General features: G+C 39.3%; 1 protein-coding gene across 1 annotated transcript; it reads right to left on the reverse strand.

Annotated features, from left to right (window-relative positions):
• Positions 1-5,455: 5,455 nt before the first annotated feature.
• On the reverse strand, positions 5,456-7,318 carry LOC124282916 (macrophage mannose receptor 1-like). Its single transcript, XM_046718964.1, has 3 exons — positions 7,016-7,318; positions 6,424-6,597; positions 5,456-6,087 (listed from the first exon to the last, which is right to left on the reverse strand). The coding sequence occupies exons 1-3, from the start codon at positions 7,311-7,313 to the stop codon at positions 5,885-5,887; spliced, it is 675 nt and encodes a 224-aa protein (XP_046574920.1). The 5' UTR covers positions 7,314-7,318; the 3' UTR covers positions 5,456-5,884.
• Positions 7,319-21,317: the final 13,999 nt, after the last annotated feature.

The raw sequence follows: 21,317 nt of genomic DNA on the forward strand, positions 1-21,317 counted from the left end.
CCGGATCTCGTGTTCACCATCTAAAGGAGGGTAACACATTACTAACAGATACAGCAGATATCGCAAACAAACTTGGGGAATCTTTAGCCAAACATTCCTCCTCATCAAATTACACACCAAAATTTCAGAAATTTAAAGACCAGGAAGAAAGAAAGAAACTTAATTTTAATTCTGCTAACGGTGAGGACTATAATGAGCTTTTCTCCTTACATGAATTGCACACTGCTTTAGGGCAAGCACACGATACAGCAACAGGGGGCGATAATATTCATTATCAACTGTTAAAGGTCACATAAACCCTAGGGGGGTACAAATACATAAATCACTAACTGGCATCGTTATAAATGAAACCCTGTCATTAAAACTACTCATTTCGACCTTTAATTGACTTAAATCGACCTTTTTGACAACAGTGCACAATTCTCACCCGCGAACGAAATTTCAACCAATCAGAGCGGCGCGTCTCTGTGACGTCATATGAGGAATAGCTTTGAGGGCCGATGCAGAATTCATCTACATTTTAGGGGGTAAATTATCTTGTTTACAGGCTTGTATAAACCTGAAATCGTGACAATTCTTGTGGAAAATGAAAGCTATATGTTCTCACAATCTACTGTCATTTAATTTTGTCTCCTGCTTTGCCTAGTTTCGGAGTTACAACTTGTTTTCATAGACGATTCTGTCAAAATCGATTGGTGTCGTTAGGCCCTATTTGTATAATGACTGATCCAAATTGATCCCATTTCTGTGTTGTTTTACCTCGATATTTAATCATGTCATGTAAAAATCTGTTTGTATTCTCAAAACAGTATCGGCCCATAAGTTTTCACATGCAATACAGCAATTAATACTCCCTCGTTGTAACCCGTGTTAGGTGGTATAAGCCTACACATGTTATTTGTCATCATTCACTTGATGGTCAGTTAATGAATTTATAACAGGTATAATTAGTGGTAACACACTTAGATTACCCGACAAAGGTTCCCATTTGGCATTTCTTGTGTCTGGAGTAAATATTCAACATTATAAACATCGATCAAAGGATTAACCGATAACACGCTGATTGATTAATTACTTTTATCTTACACAGCGGAATTGTCAAAAGGTAGTGTTTATGTATGTAGATTTACTAATCTATACTGAATACACTCTGTCGTGTCGGTGTCTGCGTAAAAACAACGTCCTTCTTTCAAAGGATTAACCGGCAATACATTGATTGATTGCCCATTATTGGCTAACTGAATTACTGTTTTTAAAGAAAGGCGGACATTATGCAATTAGTTGCCAGGTGTGCTATCTTGGGTGACCAATGAGACTATACACCAATACCTGAAAAGATTTATCACTTTTTCGTATATTAAACTGTTAAAAGACACATCATTTGGAACAGTTTTGTGGATATTGATGGATACATTCCTCGGACAAGGTAATGGCCTGATATTGTTCCTATAACTTTAATCTGTTTTAATTTTAATATTTGCATTTTGTTTTCATTCATTTGTCGTAGCATTCAACAGAATCATTGTTTTCGCCGTGAAGTGTAATGAGACAGACAACATGCACTAGGGGGTGTGTGCGAATTATGATTCACATTGGCAAACTATAAAATGTCTAGATATTACAGTTCTGTTATAAATTCACTATAAGTATCAGCAGATCGTCTACTTTTTATTTAGTTTCAAAATGCATACAAGTGTGATAATAAACTAATTAGGATTATAAGACCAAATATAAAGACGCACATTGACTAGTATCTACATACTGGTGAGTGGACATTAACCATGGGAATGTAGCAAAAGAAATTTATCAGCGCAGTATTGTGACTTTGACTCCCCACCTCGCTTCCGTGGAAGAAATCGTTATGTTATAAGTTGTGTCATGCAAAATCCGTTTGGTTATGATTCCATTACATATTTAACAACGAGTAGAAAGTAGTCTTGATTTTCTAACTTGATGAAAACAAACTAATCTCATTAATTCTAACAGATTTTTATATTTTTTAAAATGGCGGCGCCCTGTCGCGAACATCCGCCAGTCTGAGGATAAATGGTATTTAGGTTTGTTTTCACCGAGTTACAAAATCAAAACTACTTTCTACTGGTAGTAAAATATGTATTTTATTGATGGCCAATAGGATTTTGCATGACATAGCGTATATCATAACAATTTCTCTCGTGGCAGCGAGGTGGGTGTCAATATAATACTACTTACAATATTATTGTTACTTCGACCACAACCTCACTTCCGAGGAAGAAATCGTTATGTTACAAGTTGTGTCATAGAAAATCTTTATGGTCATCAATCATATGCATATTTTACTACAACTAGTAAGTAGTTTTGATTCTTTAACTTCCGTGAAGCGATCTGAACACAAGTAAGATATCGTTTCAGGCTTCCACAACGCTCGCTTCGCACTCACAAACATAACCCATTTAGCACGAACTGCGGGGTCCTGTGGAAATCTGTGCATGGGGACACCATCGCCCGACCCCTACGTTAAAACATTTACCTGATACAACTTGTCTATGACGAAGTCCTACTAATGTATGTTTGAGCAATGGCCACTTTTAATGGACTACTAAAGAATAAATTTGGTGTTCCGCATAAGACTAACCACAAATCTTCATGGCGAGTAACAAAAACAAAGTTTGCTGTCGTCATTTCCTATACTTGTCTAAACCCGGACTACTGGGATCATGGCGGATCCTTCTAATTATAGGATCCTTCTAATTATAATATCTCTTACCAGCTGTTTATGTAAAACCATGGAGAGAATGGTCAATAACCGACTGGTATGGTACCTGGAAACAAATAATCTTATAACAAATATTCAGTGTGGTTTTAGAAAAAATCGAAGTACCATTGACCATTTAGTTAGACTGGAAACGTTCGTAAAGGATGCTATCATCCAAAAACAACATGCTGTATCAATATTTTTCGATTTAGAGAAAGCGTATGATACGACCTGGAAGTATGGAATTTTAAAAGATCTTCATGAAATGGGATTGAGAGGCCGTTTGTCTCAATTTATATCTCAGTTTTTAACAGATCGGCAGTTCCAGGTACGTGTCGGTTCCACCATGTCTGATATGTATGATCAAGACCAAGGTGTACCACAAGGTAGCATATTATCTGTAACGTTATTCAGTATAAAATAAACAGCTTATCTAAAGTTTTAAATGAATCCATTGATGGTTCATTATTTGTTGATGATTTTAATGTGTCATGTCGAGGTAAAAATATGCACACGATTGAGAGACAATTGCAGTTATGCCTTAATAAAATTAATGATTGGTCAGAACGAAATGGTTTTAAGTTTTCAAAAACTAAAACTAATTGCATTCATTTCTGTCGGAAATATAAGCCGCACAGAGACCCAGAATTGCATCTAGCAGGCTCTCCAATTAAAATTGTAAAGGAAGTTAAATTTCTGGGAATAATATTTGACCAGCATCTTACTTTCTTACCACATATTAAATCTCTGAGAGCTAAATGTCTGAAGGCACTCGATTTATTAAAGGTAGTTTCAAACTCCAAGTGGGGAGGGGACCAGTCAACCCTCCTTCACTTATACAGATCACTCGTCCGTTCTAAACTCGATTATGGTTCCATCATTTATGGTGGAGCCTGCAAAAGCAATCTTAAATTATTAGATTCTGTTCATCACCAAGGTCTCAGACTTTGTGTTGGATCTTTCGAACTTCTCCTATTGACAGTCTTTCCGTAGAGGCTGATGAGCCATCTCTCAAACAACGCCGTATAAAATTATCGTTACAATATATCACAAAACTATATTCTAGTGAGTCTAACCCGGCATATAACTGTGTTTTTAATCCTCTTTATGAGGATCTATATAACAAAAGTCTTCCCTAGTTCCGCCTCTTGGGCACAGAATTAAGCCATTCATTTCTGCTGCCGGCATTGCGCTGGAAAATATATCTCCTTCGCGTCTTCTTTCTTCTCCTCCTTGGCAGCTGGTGAGGCCTGAAGTTGACCTAACTCTGACAAATTTTAAGAAATCAGAAACCAATGAATTACAATATAAACAGGAATATATTCAAATAAAAGTAAATATAATACATACAAGTCCTTATTTACAGATGGGTCCAAGGACGGTGGCGCAGTGGCTTGTGCCACTGTTATTGGATCAAAAACAATATCTTCTAGATTACCTGACAACAGCTCTATTTTCACAGCGGAAGCTAATGCCATACTCACAGCTCTTAAATATATTAACAAACACCCAAAATCTAAACAATACATAATATTTTCAGATTCTCTTTCTTGCCTGCAGGCTATTAAAAATTTGTCTTCTCAACATCCACTTTTAATTGAAATCGTTGAATTATATAATGATCTTGGTACTGGCCAATGCGACATCGTCTTTTGTTGGTTACCCAGCCATGTAGGAATCTCAGGTAACACAATGGCCGATTTTGCTGCCAAGGCAGCACTCAACAAATCTGTGACCCCACTTCTTATCCCATATTCTGATTATAAAGCCGTGATTAGATCATATATCCGAGATCTAATGCAAAAGAAGTGGGACACCCAGGTAGGTATCAATAAATTACACGAAATTAAACCAACTATCGGTCACACCTACTAGGGTTGTCAGTCCAGGTTTGAGGAGGTCATCATGCGACGATGTTGCATTGGTCATACAAGATATACACATGAGTATTTGTTGAAAGGTGAAGATCCTCCATTCTGTATCCCTTGTGATGAACGAATCACGGTCAAGCATGTCCTGCTTGACTGCATTGATTTTTCCATCACAAGGGATAAATATTTCAGTGTCAAAACACTGAAGGATCTTTTTTATACTGTCAATTCTCATTTAATAATTGTTTTTTAAAGAAATAGAATTATTGCATAAATTTTGAATAATAAGTTTTGTAAATATATAAATGGTATTTTTAAACATGGTAGTATGAATTAGCAACTGCGATTGTGAGCGGCTGTATCCTCAAAGGGGTTAAAGTATCGTAAAATTATTGTCCTCCTGAGAGGGTACGTAAGTCCCATACACTTTCAAAGTCCATATCGCACATAATCATCAACTAGCCGATGTGACTTTAAATCTTAACTTGTTCATCGGGTGCTTTGCTTATTTGTTCTGGATTTTTCGCATGGCTACATTCCACTAATGATGTGTTCCATGGTGATACCTTGTTACATATAAACCGTGAATGCATAACTCATAATGAGTTAAAACATTTAACAATGGAAATAGAAATTGATCACGACTTCTTGTTCAATGAAGTCTTTGAGCTTGCCAAGGCAGATAACTTAACAACATTCTTATTTGAGAACAAGCGTCTAAACAAGCATTGGGACATGATATTAATTGATTATACGTTGACAATAATATAATAATAATAATAATAATAATACTGTGTGCACCCATATTGCTTAAGACTCAAAGCGCTAATAGTATTACCCCGGTCAGCTGAAGAGTGGGCATTCGATTTTCATTTTCACCCCTTAGGGAATATATAATATAAGCTAACGGCCACAATATCCTGTCATCCTCCAGCAGTGGATGAGTACACAGAGTCACAGTAATAATTAAACACTCAGTCATCGAGGTAGAAACTCAAAGGCTGGAAACTCTCATGAATATTATTCTTGTAAACTCCTGCCTGTTTCTTCTGTAGTTTTGTGTAATCCTGTGTATTCTATTGTATGACCGTTTATTTCACTGTATTCCTGGGTATTCAGTTGCATTCCGTTGTTTTCCAAGTATTCCATAATATTTTTGCATATTCCATTGTATTGCATTTTATTTTAAAGTAGTACACAGCACATGCATTTCTCGAATGAAGACTCAAACTTCTGTTTTCAAGTTTCAGTTGTCTGCAACGGGTCTGGGCCTAGACTACTATTTCTCGCAGATGTATTGCTTGAGCACAGTACAGTCATCATCCTTCCACTCGCCGGATGGGATGATCATCGAGATACACTTGGCGTTGTTGTGAGGTTCATTAGGCGCCCACGGTGGGTTCACGATCGTTGTTCCATCCATCCACATCGGGGTTACGCCATTATGCAAGAAAGCCCCGATATAGAACTCAGCAGAAATACCTGCAGACAGAATTGAACAGATCTTGTATCTGTTGGGAAACTGAAAGCTAACGTTGCCTCTAAGATACCTTTTCTGGTGTCCCTTGTCGTGATATTGCTGATTTTTACTAAAAGCTACAGTAGACCATTGCAGACCAACAACGTAAAATATAAGAAAGATATGATAATGCCAATCAAACAGATCAGCGTCAAACAGCATTTTATAGTGGTCCTTTACAGTTGTGATAAGCGTACTTTACTGTATATAGTACTGGTCTACTTCAAGATGAGCAAGACACACATTACTGGTCTTCTTCAGTTCAGGGCTTTAAGTGGGTATTGATCACCTGTATTTACCTGTATTGCTCAGGTGGTCAATGATGTAGGTCTGTTTGGCAGCAGTGTTCAGGTAAATCAGATGACCGCTGTTCTCCCCACAAATCGTTCGTGCGCTGGACCAACTTGACCCGGTACTGCTAGCTCGGAAGGTCAAATGGATGCTTGGGACGCTGATAAATCCATCGCTTAACACTGCAAGACACAATGGTATTCGTACTCACAAGGAAACAGTGGACATTGACAGTGAAACGAAAAATGTTTGTGTCGCCTTAAACGTCATGCATATTGAAAGAACAGTTTCAATTAGCATAAAATAAGATAAGACCTCTATGGACAATGTTGGGGAATATTAATCGATGTTTAAGATGTAAGGTCGTTCAGTGAACCGCGGATAGACATGCGTTGAAATGGTATTTTGTTACCATGTCTGTACACAGAATCATGTTCATGTCGGGCAATTCCCCTGGGAAAGTTATTTACTAGTTGCCTTTTGTTCAACAAGCAGATCGTTATATCGAGCTTCAAAACAGTTCATTATTGTGATTTCATTTCTTTACCAAGTTGTTCGCACAGATAAGACTTTTGTATGACAACACGATTAACATATCACCATTGGCCGTTGCCTCTGTTGTTGTAGTTGATGCTGTTGTGACCAATGCTGTCGTTTCCGGAGGTGTTGTAGTAGTTGCTGTTGTGGCTTCAGTTGTGATCACATTCACTGTGGAGGTGAGTTCTGTTGTAGCCTCATCGTCGTCTGTTGAACTGATAGGTGCTGCCGCTGGATTCGTAATATCTTCTGTCGTACTTTCAGATGTTACTGTCGTAGATGACATCGTGGCCTTCATCTCAGCTACATATGAAGACACGTAATGCACGTGTCCCGGTGCAGCCTGGGAGGTGGCCGCCATGTACATCCGCATCTTGTTCAGACAGCAGGACATGTTGGGCTTGTACACGAACACGCTGTGACATAGCTTGAGACTCGAGCAGTCCTTTAGGCACTCCGTCACGCTAGTGACGTCATGGCATGACATCATGTGTGCGGTCACGGTGCGGTCATCTAGTTCGTAATCGCGTTTCCATTCAAATTCTTCAATGGAAACAACGCTGATCCTGCAAGACACGTAGTGAGTGAGTGAATGAATTAGTGGGTGGGTGGACAGAAAACGCTGAATCAGCAATTTATCGAAATAGTGATATGATATGATATGATAATCATAGTGATCTGATTATCTTTCTAGAGTTTTTGGCACAATACCCGTCTTCGGGAGTGTAGTTATACGTGCAGAACACTAAGTTTAGACTCTCAATTAAATTTGTTTAATTTAAAGTAAAAGTTAATGTTAATATTTTAAAATTGTCAACACATCTGTACACGTGCTTGTGGTGTAAAGGATTGTTCAATGGAACCGCTTATGTTAATATTCAGAAACACACAGGTTGCTGCCTAAACTTTTGCAAATTGATAACATAATTCACATCCTGGCAATCTGATCACATGAACAGAAGCACATGGGCTCAGTCAGACAGAAGGCCTCAATGTTGACAGCAGCACACATTGAGTTATGGCAGAACACAGATGTGAGTTATTTCTTGAATTTATGTTTCTTCTATGTCCACAACGAGAAAACATATTGATTCAATTAATTGAGTATTTAGAAAATATGGATTTTGAAAATTTGTACACTTTATTAGGTTCAGGTTTGGATTGTATACTAAACAAGTATTTTGTGTCTCCTTTATAGTTTCTCTGAACTTCTCGTCAACTGTTTTGTATACAACGATACAACGTATGTACTTAATGCAACGCTACAACAACGATAGACATAACGAAAACGGAAATAAACTTTGGTGAGAGTGTATCAGACTAATGTGTTTCTTGCAACAACAGTAGTGTAGCAGGAATCTAAGACCTGCATCAATGCTGAACTTTGGTTGTTATTCTACAGCAATCGTTATGTGTAAATAATCAAGTGTGGGCCAGATTGGCATCACAAGCATCGACCTAGTCAAATGGGATACGATGACATGCTTGAGCCAAGTTAGCGAGCCTGACCACCTGCTCCGCCAGGCATGAGTTGCTGAAGAGCAGTTCCAGATGCATCTTCACAGGTTCATCAACTCAGGCTTCCTACCCACATCAAATTGACACGCCGTGATAAAGCTGAGATAGCGTTCCTCCCTCCCTCTCCCGCCTTCGCTCCCTCGCTACTAACTCACTCACTGGAGAATGAAAACGATATTTCAAACATTTCTAGCAACAAATCAGTGAAAATATGATTATTTGTTTTTCAGAGGCGATAGTAAATAGCTGCATGTCGGTAACGAAACTTTAAACTCTCCATCAAAAAATAAAAACAACAACGTACTTACCATAGAAAAGCCGTTAAAAGAAGATAACTGCAAAGTGTATAAATGAAGCAGTACACCATATTCTGTGTACAACCCTCAGTTGCTCAGTGATGTTCCAGGTAAATTGTGTTGACGATAGCGTAATATGAAGACATGAAACACTCAACTTCTCACGACTAAAGCTAGTCTCCAAATAACAGCAGAGTTTGACGAACAATAGAATTAATCATCAATCGCTGCGATCCTCCCGAGCTTGCGTGACATCCCTCCCTGCACAGGAACCATAGCGCTCATCGGCTGGTCCGCTACATATGTCAATCACATAAATGGATTGATTTTTAAAAACGTACAAAGACGCTTCCTGGACCAAGGAACAAACAGCATCCCCTCTTCAGAATCTCACAGCAGCAAGCATGTGTCTATTGCAACAAGGATTTGTTCCATGGTCTGGCAGTAAATATTGACTGACTGCTGCAGTGAGTATCGTTATAAAGGCATAAAAGAGTGAGAAAAGATTTATTAATTGTAATGGAGATTCATTCCAGGAAAACACAATTATAAGCAAACTATCCTTTCCAAACGTGTTACCTTCGTATTCAGTTGTAATCCCTTTTATTCCAAGTTTTCCATAATATTTCTGCATATTCCATTGTATCACATTCTATTCCGAAGTAGTACGTACCACATACATTTCTCGAATAAAGACCCAAACTTGCCACATTTTCTGTTTTCAAGTTTGAGTCCACTGCAACGGAAAGAACTGAAAGCTATCTAATCATAAATATAATCACTGAACCTAATATCAAAGACGATGTGACTTTACAGTCACAATGCACGTCTCAGTATGGGGTGATATGGTGGGAGAATGAACGCTACGAGTCTGCTAGCCAAATAGGCTGTTTAGTCTGCCAATTTATTATTTATTACAGTTACCTGCTTTAAGGTTTCACATGACCCGGTAGAAAAATAGGAAGCTATAGTCTCCTGTTTAAATGGGCTGTTCACACTGCCAATTTATTTCGTGTAACTTGTGATAGCTTAAATGTAAGATCAGACATTGTACTTCTTGCAATTTGTATCCACAAAGGTTACATGATAATCACAGCTGCTGGGATATGAACCAATGAACCAGTAAATCAAGGTCAGCGAGCCTGACAACTCACTCATATTAGTCAACTCTTATGACACGCGTGGGCTGCTGAAGACTCATTCATTCACTCACTCACGTAATGCTAAAATGAAAACGATATTTCAAAAGATTCTAACAACAAGTAGGTGCCAATTTGATTATTTGTCATCAGGCTCTATAGAAAGTAGTTGTACGTCGGTACCTTCATATTGGATCTTTCTCATTTCAACATTTGCAAGAATAGGGATAATATTAGCACTTGTAACGAGTTAATTGAGTGAGTTGAAACGGTATTTCAAAATTTCCAGCAACAAATAAGAGTAAATTTGACTTCTTGTTTATCAAGTTTGATAGAAAACAGCTGTATTTTGGAAACGAAATCTTAAATTCTCCACCAAATTAAAACAAAACAAAACGTACTTACAACAGAAAAGCCTTTAAAAGTAGATAACTGCAAAGTGTAGAAATGAAGCAGTACACTATATTCACCCTTCAGCTGTTCAGTGATGTTCCGGGTAAATTGTGTTGACGGTAGAGTAATATAGGGCCATGAAACACTGAACGTCTCACGACTAAAATTAGTCTCCAAATAACAGTAGTGTTTGACGAACAATAGAATCACTTATCATTTGCTGCTTTCCTCCCGAGCTTACATGTCCGGCCCTCCCTGCACTGGAACCAGAGCGTTCGTCCGGTGGCAGGGAACAAATCTCAATCACACAAATGGATTGATGTTTTAAAAATCTGTGAGTCAGTGCTGAAGTATGCATGATCAGGGGGCGGTGGGGTAGCCTAGTGGTTAAGGAGTTCGCTCGTCACGCCGAGGACCCGGGTTCGATTCCCCACATGGGCACAATTGTGAAGCCCATTTCTGGTGTCCCCCGCCGTGATATTGCTGGAATATTGCTAAAAGCGGCGTAAAACTAAACTCACTCGCTCACTCATAAATGATCAGTGGTGAAAGGCTGTTTGACTTTACTGCTATGTGTGGTAATTAGCGTTATTTAATTTGTCATGTGCTTTTTACAGTGCATTCAGCAAAACTCCAGCTAATGACAGCGGTGTATATGAGTATATGTGTAAAGAGATATGGTCAGTCAGTAAGTTGCTTTTAAGCTTTTGTTACACAAGCTCGTAACAGATTCACTGAAGGAAAAGCCGAAAAGCCGCAGACCAGTGTGATGAATCCGTCGATAGCGTGTAAAGTTTAACTGTGGCGAGAAAACAACTTTAACAACACCAGCTGCCACGTGACTAAAAACTACAAGCACCCATCTACCGTTAGTCTACGGAATGTACATTGCTATTAAAGCTGAAGTATGTTTGGCTCCGACCATGTAAAACTGGCGCATATGAAAATCATTCGAATAAAGGTCTCAATATATCACTAGCATTCCATTGTCAGTTTGTTTGGAATATATACTGAGTCAAAAAAGAAACATCACATTCTTTCTTCAGGGCACTATAAAAGAACAAGAGATGGTAAGATGGTTAAATTGTTATTATTTCATTGCTGAGATCTGTGTGATGTACTCGATACACTGACAGTGCCATAATCAGTTCCATTAGGCTACACCGCCGTTCCAAAACATGGGTATACAGAATGTCAAGTCACAAGAATAAAATTGCGAAATTTCTCAGTTCAATATCGTGTATGGCCACCCCGCGCATTCGCCACTGCCAAACACTGTCTCCTCATCGACTGCCTGATGCTTGTGAACACGTGGTTGGGGATTCTGCGCCATTGCTCTTGCAAGGCAGCGCCAAGTTCCTGCAAATTCTGAGGTTGGTTCCTAAGACCACGAAGCCTTCTCCCAAGTGCATCCCAAACGTGCTCTATTGGATTAAGGTCAGGGGCCCTCGATGGCCGGGCATACCATAAGGAACACGTTTTTATGGATAACAACTTCTTTATTTCGTGAGTGCGACGTTTCGATTCAGATTCTTGTACCGTTGTCAAGCAAGAGTGATGACATCACACCAAGAAAAACCGGATTCAGGTATACTAACTGAAAAAAGAAAATACATTTCCTGGACTGAGCAGTGCCTTGTATTAATTAAGGTCGTCAGGGAATCTATTGTCTGTAAGGGAAAAGTCAATCTGGAGAATATTACAATACAAGCCAAAATTAAAGGTTTGGACTGAAAGAAAGAAAAATGGCAAAAGCAGAACACATTTATAAAACAAAATATACTCTTCAGAAATTATGAAAATCACTTTTACAAGCAACTAAGGTCATGTTGATGTTAAGATAAACAGCACCATGGATCCGTAATTACAATCCTGCAATGTATGAGAAACGAAGTGCTATGTCTTTGTGTTACATCTCACACGATTACGTGAAAAGTGATATTTAAAAGTCCAAATCTAATACATCACCAGGGCCTGTTGGCATTCAAACTGTTTACCTGTGTAGAAACACCATTACTTCACTGTTTCAATTCTCTCGTGGACATAGGCAATGGTTCTGCAAATATCGGACAATACTCCTTCCCAAAAAGGGAGACTTGACAGATTCCATTGGCTATCATATGCAGTATAAAATGTTCACAGGGTGTTTGACAAAGCTTGTGTCCTCTTAGTGCTCTTCGAATGATATGATTTATAAAGAGCAGAAAGGAGCGGGGAAGGAATGTTGCGGGTGCAAGCTTTAACTTCTTGTACAAAAATGGTTTGGGAAGAGGCTAAAAAATATCACCGCAACCTCTCCCTGTGCTAGATTGGCCATAATAAAGCATATGACCTTGATTGTATTTACCTTCCTGAGCGACGACCTCATTTACTTAAGTCTTTGATAATTTGCTGTTCGACTGGACGTAAGATATAATCACAAGTGCAGACTTCGGAATCTATTGCAGAAGGACTCGTTCAGTCCTTTGCTTTTTGTCTGTCTTTAATTCGTATGAGCTTTCTGTTCAACAAACAGGACGGATACAGTTCCGGATCTCAACAGCGCTTACTCATCTCTGTTACATGGATGACATCGTGCTGTTGAGCTTAGAGCTAAATGCTAGAAAAAAGGTCAAAGCCACCAATACCTTTGTTGTACCAGTCCTTGGCTATTCCATTGGAGTAGTTAATTGGGCAAACCGAGACACCCGGAGTCTTGACGGCCTACACAGAAGGATCATGTCTGATAACAGAGCCCTCCACCCTCGTTCCTCTCTTAATCATTTGCATATTCAAGTCTGTTCGGGAGGTCAGGTTTGATTAATGCGGTGCCTCTTCATGATAGAATTTCATTGTGTACTTTTGCACATTTTTGTTTATCGAATGATCTTCTGGGTGTCAACACTCATGATAATCTCTTGGCACATACCAGGAGAGTGCCAGTGTTGGGAGTTATTCATATTCTCCCGAAAGTTCTTGGTGGGTTCCACTCGGCAGCTCTCCCCGAGAGAAGTTCCATTCACTGTCCATTCCGTTCAAAGGTGCAAGGGACTAGAGGTGACGATGAGGATAACCAACCTGACTGCCAGGACCACCCAACCTCTCTCCTGGATTTTATTGTGATCTTCCCGACCACGGTCACACATCCTCCTACTTCACACATTCTTCGCCTGATGTATCATTTATATACTGGACCATCAGCCATATACATTCATAAGGCTACAATGCTGGTAGGCCTTCAAATCAATGTTAATATTATTGAAACAAATCTCAAAATGGTTGACATTCAATGTGTTAAACAAAATGGGCCTTCCAGTCAAAGATTGCATGCTCAGATTTCACGAAGAATTATAACTGTCCACCACACGCAGACCCACGAACCGGACCACCACCCCCTCAAATAGATAATAATAAATGAATCCTGCTGGGCTAGGTGGAATTGGTACACATTGTACATCAGCGCTGTGTCCTCGAGGTTACTTGTATAACATTAAACATGAATACACTGTTACCTGTAGTCGACCTTAATCATCAACTAGCGACAATTGTTCATCGGGTGCTTTGCTTATTTGTTCTGGATTTTTCGCTGGCTACATTCCACTAATGATGTAAACACCCGTACACTACTTGCATGTTTCATGGTGATGCCTTGTTACATATATACCGTGAATGCATAACTGATAATGAGTTAAACCATTTAACAATGGAAATAGAAATTGATCACGACTTCTTGTTCCATGAAGTCTTTGAGCTTGCCAAGGCAGATGACGTAACAACATTCTTATTTGAGAATAAGCGTCTAAACAAGCATTGGGACATGATATTAATTGATTAAACAATGATAATAATAATAATAATATTTATACTGTGTGCACCCATATTGCTTAAGACTCAAAGCGCTAATAGTATTACCCCGGTCAGCTGAAGAGTGGGCATTTGATTTACTTTTTCACCTCATAGGGAATATATAACATACGTTAACAGTCACAATACCCTGTCCTCCTACAGCAGTGGGTGGGTACACAGTACATAGTAATAAACATCAAGTCATCGAGCAATACAACATTATCCTTGTACGTTCCTGCCTGCTCCTTCTGTAGTTCTGTGTAATCCTGTGTATTGCATTGTGTGACCGTTTATTCCATTGTATTCCTGGGTATTCAGTTGTGTTCCATTGTATTCCAAGTATTCCATGATATGTTTGCATATTTCATCGTATCACTTTCTGTTCTGAAGTAGTATATAGCACATGCATTTCTCGAATGAAGACTCAAACTTGCCACAGTTTCTGTTTTCAACTTTGAGGCCATTAGAAAGCGCCAGGATCTAGATATTAATTTCTCGCAGATGTATTGCTTGAGCAGATTACAGTCATCATCCTTCCATTGGCCGGATGGGATGATCATCGAGATACACTTGGCGTTGTTGTGAGGTTCACAGGGCGCCCACGGTAGGTTCACGATCGCAGTTCCGTCCAACCACATCGGGGTTACACCATTAGAAAAGACAGCCCGATAAAGAACTCAGCAGAAATGCTTGTTCCTTCAGACAGAAATGAACAGATCTAGTACCTGTGGGGGAACTGAAAGCTATGTCCAATCATAAATATAATCACTGAACCTGGTATCAAAGGCGATCTGACTCAACAGTCGCAATGCACGTCTCATGATGAAGTGATAAGCTGGGAGAACGAACATTGCAAGTCCGCTATCCATCTTCAGACCACAGTTACCTGCTTTAAATTTTATCTTGACTCGGGAGAAATATAGAAGACTAACCTCCCTTATAAATGGGCTGTTCAGTGTGACTTGTAATACCTTAATATAATAGAGCTTGTATAACTCCAGCCATGTAATATGTCCCGTGTCGCAATAAACAACAACCAGCCTTTATATAGCTCTTACACAGTTCTCGAGCATTCTAGCAAAGCTAGGCTCCCTCATTATTCTCTCAGAGCATTAGGCGATTTTCTCGAGCATACGACCGGAAGTCAAAACAAAATAAAGCCAGCCAAGGGAGGCAACTCTGAAGTGCTATCAAAAAGGTGTACCGCTAAAAATACTATTGCCATTGAACATATACGATGCGAGATGCGAGCCAAAACCCACACTCAAAACTTTAAACATTGTGACCCATAATAATTATAACTTAATCAATGTGTTACTACAAATTTCAAATTACAAAAAAACACACTCTCATAACACTGTCGTAGATGACATCATGACCTTCTTCTCAGCTACATATGAAGACACGTAATGCACGTGTCCCGGTGCGGCCTGGGAGGTGGACGCCATGTACATCCGCATCTTGTTCAGACAGCAGGACTTGCCGGACTTGTACACGAACACGCTGTGACATAGCTTGTGACTCGAGCAGTCCTTCAGGCACTCCGTCACGGTGGTGACGTCATGGCATGATATCATGTGTGACGTCACGGTGCGGTCATCTAATTTGTAATCGCGTTTCCATTCAAATTCTTCAATGCAAACAACTCTGATCCTGCAAGACACTTAGTGAGTGAGTGGATGAATGAGTGGGTGTGTGAACAGAAGATGCTGAATCAGCAATTTATCGAAATATAGTAAGAAACTCATTTCTCCCATGACAAAGGAATGTAAGATGTATGTGTGTTCACTTTGTTTCCAAATAAGGAAAACGTATGACATCGTGGAAGACAGTCCTCCAAAATTAAAGACCCGAGAAATGTTATTGTGGAAATTATACCTCAAACATCGGCCTTAGAACTTTGTTTAGCTTAATTTGTAAACAGAGCAAACATTGGTATAAGACAATTTAACATTTGGTAAAATCCTTTGGGGCCGCGGGCCTTTAGTCTTGATTAGATGTTGAGATATGGGCATATATGATACATTATGCTTTCGACACAAATTCAAAACTTGAAAATATATAACTTCAACGTAGGGGAATCACAAGAAGATCTGCTCACTTATTATTTGCATAAAAAGTCAATGCATATTGAAGAAAAAAATAAATCTTGTCAACCTCCTCAACCCGTCTGACGCTGAATTATCAATATTTAATTTTGTTTAACACTTCGAGTGGGCGATCTATTAGCCTTAACCAACTTCGTCCTTAAGGTATAATATAACGGGGACACGGGTGGTCCAAGCATCCAAGTCACGGTAATTCAATGTTTAGATATTTGACCCTGTGGACTTCCAGACACCTTCAATTTTAGGTTCTAATCCATGTGTAGGTTTTTCGGCACAATACACATCTTCGGGAGTGTAGTGTAGCAGGAATCTAAGACCTGCATCAGTGCCAAACTTTGTTGTTTTACGCCGCGCAAAGCACTTGTTGTTTGTTAATAATCAAATCTGGGCCCAAAAAGCCAGTGATTGGCATCACGAGCATCAATTTACTCAACTGGGATACGATGACATACATGAGCCAAGTTAGCGAGCCTAACCGCCTGCTCCGACAGGCATGAATTGCTGAAGACCAGTTCTCAGCCACATCTTCACGTCTTTCTACCCACATCAAAATGACAAATCTGAGATAGCAGTCACTCACTCACTCACTCAATCATTCACTCATTCACTGCAAAATGAAAACAATATTTCAAATATTTCAAGCAACAAATTAGAGAAAATATGAATAGTTGTTTATCAAATTTTTTAGAAAATAGTTTCGTGTCGGCAGCGAAACTTTAAACTCTCCAATAAATTAAAAACAACAACGTACTTACCATAGAAATGTTGTTAAAAGAAGATAACTGCAGAGTGTATAACTGAAGCAGTACACCATATTCAGTGTACAACCCTCAGTTGCTCAGTGATGTTTCAGGTAAATTGTGTTGACGATAGGGTAATATGAAGACATGAAACACTGAACTTCTCACGACTCAAGTTAGTCTTCAAAATACATCAGTCTTTGACGAACAATAGAATTAATCCTCAATCGCTGCAATCATCCCGAGCTTTGTGTGACAAGCCCTCGTGCAGTGGAATAAGATCGCTCATCCGCTGGTGAGGGACAAATTTCAGTCACTCAAATAGATTGATTTTTAAAAACCTATGAGTCAATACTAAAGAATACATGATCAGTGGAGAAGGGCTGTTTGACTCTATTGATATGTGCGGTAATTAGCGTTATATGATTTGTCATATGTTTTTACGCTGCATTCAGCAAACCTCCAGCTAATGACAGCGACGTCTTGATATGTGTGGGGCGGTGGGGTAGCCTAGTGGTTAAAGCGTTGGCTCGTCACGCCGAAGACCCGGGTTCGATTCCCCACATGGGTACAATGTGTTAAGCCCATTTCTGGTGTCCCCGCCGTGATATTGCTGGAATATTGCTAAAAGCGGCAAAACTAAACTCAGTCAGTCGGTGTGATATGTGTGTATGTGTAAAGAGATATGGTCAGTCAGTAAGTTGCTTTTAAGCTTTTGTTACACTAGCTCGTAACAGATTCACTGATGGAAAGCCGAAAAGACGCTGACCAGTGTGATGAATCCGCCGACATCGTGTGTACGACTGAAAAATGTGCCACGTGACTAAAACTGTAACTGTAAGCACCCATCTACCGTTAGTTTACGGAATGTACATTGCTGTTAAAGCTGAAGTATGTTTGGCTCCGACCATGTGAAACTGGCGCATATGAAAATCATCCAAATAAAGGTCTCAATATATCACTAGCATTACCATTGTCAGTTTGTTTGGCATATATTATCAGTCTATGATACAAAATTGAAATTTAAACAGCATCCTACTTTACTGCATTTTATACTACTCAAGAAAAGTTAAAAAACTCCCGATTCTTTCATATTACCAGAGGTGATGCGTCAGGACAGAGTATAGTTTGTTCTTTAAATTCTTTTGAGTAGTAAATTAATGGTCGAAGTCATAGTTCTGGCTTGTTTCAAACTTGTTTCGACTTTCCGTCGAACAACACACAAAAGGCATACACAGCATCGAAACTGTAGACAAAGAGCTATTTTTGATAGCCATGTTGTAAAAGTTTCTATGGGTTTTGCAATGCACTTTTGCCACATAACGTGTCAAGGTGATCAAAGTACATGAAGTACATATGTTTGTACAAAACGTCTTATATAAAATGTTTGGTCAGTGTATCAAACAATACGTTTATGAAGTCATTTCCTTCCTGGAAATACATCTTGCCAATGAAAACCAAAACTGAGTGTTCAGTAAATTCACCTGAACAGTAATGCTTTTAAAGGATTCGAAAGTACCATAGATTCTTGCCGTATGTTTGATATTTGTTGATCCATGTATTGTGTGGACAAGATGAATAGGAAGCACTTCAGCAAACCTAAGTATCGCTAAGCTGTATTAATAGTTAAAATTGATCTGGATCATTTTCTACATGAGAGGTAAATATTTTACACACGACAAACACCATGCAGTTGACGTAAATTAAAATTTAGTGCTTACTGACATTTCACAGCAATGAAACAAGAATAGACAGACATTATTTCAGTGGGGACTCACATATAATAAGAGGGAACAATAGAGAGATGGGCTACATATTCTGATAGAACAACATATTCTGATAGAACAACATACATGAGTACAAAGCAAGTTTTAGGCAGATCACTCCTTGATAATATACGACGGACAAAAAATAAGGGGCCCTATGAAATGATAGTGAAGGTGCCGATGAAAACACTGTGTAAATATATTTGGAGAGGGTAGAGCAATATTTTGTGTGCCAACCATGTGGGCGATACATGCATGACACCTTGAAGGCATACTCTTGATTAAATATCATATGGTTGCCGTTGGTATTGCCCATTATTCCGCTTACAGAGCTACCCCAAACCTGACCTCGTTGGCAGGTGCTGGGTCTCCTGCGTACTCTCTGTCCCATGTAAACATGGCATGAGGTTAGCATGCATCTTTTCCTAAACATTAAATACATTTATTGAAGGACATTTTTTCTATGAAACTTACTTCGGAGTTTTCATTACATTAAGTTAATTGTTGTGTCTATTCTGCCGTTCGACTCTGGAGGAACTGTAGACAGCTAGGAGAATCCATCTAATGACAGCAACAAACACCAAAGAAAAACCGGATTTAGGTAAACTAACTGAAAAAAGAAAATATATTTCCTGGACTGAGCAGTGCCTTGGATTAAGGTCGTCAGGGAATCTATTGTCTGTAAGGCAAAAGTCAATCTGGAGAAAATTACAATACAAGCCAACGAATGAAAAGGTACTTGTCCAAATTGTCGAGTTCCAGAAGGCAAAATTAAAGGTTTGGACTGAAAGAAAGAAAAATGGCAAAAGCAGAACACATTTATAATACAAAATATACTCTTCAGAAATTATGAAAATCATTTTTACAGGCAACTAAGGTCATGTTGATGTTAAGATAAACAGCACCATGGATCCGTGATTACAATCCTGCAATGTATGAGAAACGAAGTGCGATGTCTTTGTGTTACATCTCACCAGATTACGTGAAAAGTGATATTTAAAAGTCCAAATCTAATACATCACCAGGGCCTGTTGGCATTCAAACTGTTTACCTGTGTCCACACACCGCTACTTCACTGTTTCAATTCTCTCGTGGACATAGTCAATGTTCCTCGATGGTTCTTCAAATGTTGGACAATACTCCTTCCCCAAAAGGGAGACTTGACAGATTCCATTGGCTATCATATGCAGTATAAAATGTTCACAGGGTGTTTGACAAAGCTTGTGTCCTCTTACTGCTCTTCGAATGATATGATTTATAAAGAGCAGAAGGGAGCGAGGAAGGAATGTTGAGGTGCAAGGTTTAACTACTTCTACAAAAATGGTTTTGGAAGAGGCTAAAAAATATCACCGCAACCTCTCCCTGTGCTGGATTGGCCATAATAACGCATATGAATGACTGTCCCTCATGAATGAATACTGAAGGGCCTTGATTGCATTTACCTTCCTGAGCGACGACCTCATTTACTTAAGTCTTTCATTAGTTGTTGATCGACTGGACTCAGATATAATCACAGGTGCAGACTTCGGAATTTATTGCAGAGGGACTAGTTCAGTCCCTTGATTTTTGTCTGTCTTTAATTCGTATGAGCTTTCTGTTCAACAAACAAGACGGATACGGTTCCGGATCTCAAGAGCGCTTACTCATCTCTGTTACATGGATGACATCAAGCTCTGGAGCTTAGAGCTAAATGCTCGAAACAAGGTCAAAGCCACCAATACCTTTGCTGTACCAGTCCTTTGCTTTGGAGTAGTTGATTGGGCAAAACAAGACACCCGGAGTCTTGACGGCCTACACAGAAGGATCATGTCTGATAACAGAGCCCTCCACCATCGTCCCTATCTTAATCGTTTGCATATTCCAGTCTATTCGGGAGGTTGGGTTTGATTACAGCAGAGGCTCTTCAAGATAAATTTTATTGTGTACTTTTGCAAATATTTATTTATCGGATGATCCTCTGGGTGTCAACACTCATGATGACCTCTTGGCACGTACCAGGAGAGTACCAATGTTGGGGGTTATTCATATTCTCCAGAAAGTTCTTGGTGGGTTCCACTCAGCAGCTCTCCCCGAGAGAAGTTCCATTCACTGCCTGGGCTGTGTGTAAAAGGGACAGGCCTAGAGCTGACGATGAGCATAACCAGCGTGACTGTGCCAGGACCACCCAACCTCTCTCCTGGATTTTATTGCAATCTTCCCCACCACGGTCACACATCAGCCTACTTCCCACATTCTTCGCCTGATGTTTATAAACTGGACCATCAGCCATATACATTCATAAGGCTACAATGCTGGTAGGCCTTCAAATCAATGTGAAAATATTATTGAAACAAATCTCAAAATGGTTGACATTCAATGTGTTAAACAAAATGTGCCTCTCAGCCAAAGATTGCATGCTCAGATTTCCTCGAAGAATTATAACTGCTTATTTGTTCTGGCCTTAATTTCGACAATTGTTCACATTCCACTTAATGATGTAATTTTTCGCACACATTACTTGCATGTTTCCATGGTGATGCCTTGTTACATATATACCGTGAATGCATAACTGATTATGAGTTAAACCATTTAACAATGGAA

Source organism: Haliotis rubra, unplaced genomic scaffold, assembly GCF_003918875.1.
Source record: "Haliotis rubra isolate DU_JTF1 unplaced genomic scaffold, ASM391887v1 Scf306, whole genome shotgun sequence".
Taxonomy (NCBI): Eukaryota; Metazoa; Mollusca; class Gastropoda; order Lepetellida; family Haliotidae; genus Haliotis; species Haliotis rubra.

Coding starts and splice junctions, on each gene's coding strand:
- LOC124282916 (XM_046718964.1), bottom strand. CDS start 7,313: ATGGCGGCCACCTCCCAGGCTGCACCGGGACACGTGCATTACGTGTCT. Junction 6,598..7,015: donor AACAGAGGCAACGGCCAATG/GTGATATGTTAA, acceptor TGTGTCTTGCAG/TGTTAAGCGATGGATTTATC. Junction 6,088..6,423: donor TGACCACCTGAGCAATACAG/GTAAATACAGGT, acceptor TTCTGTCTGCAG/GTATTTCTGCTGAGTTCTAT.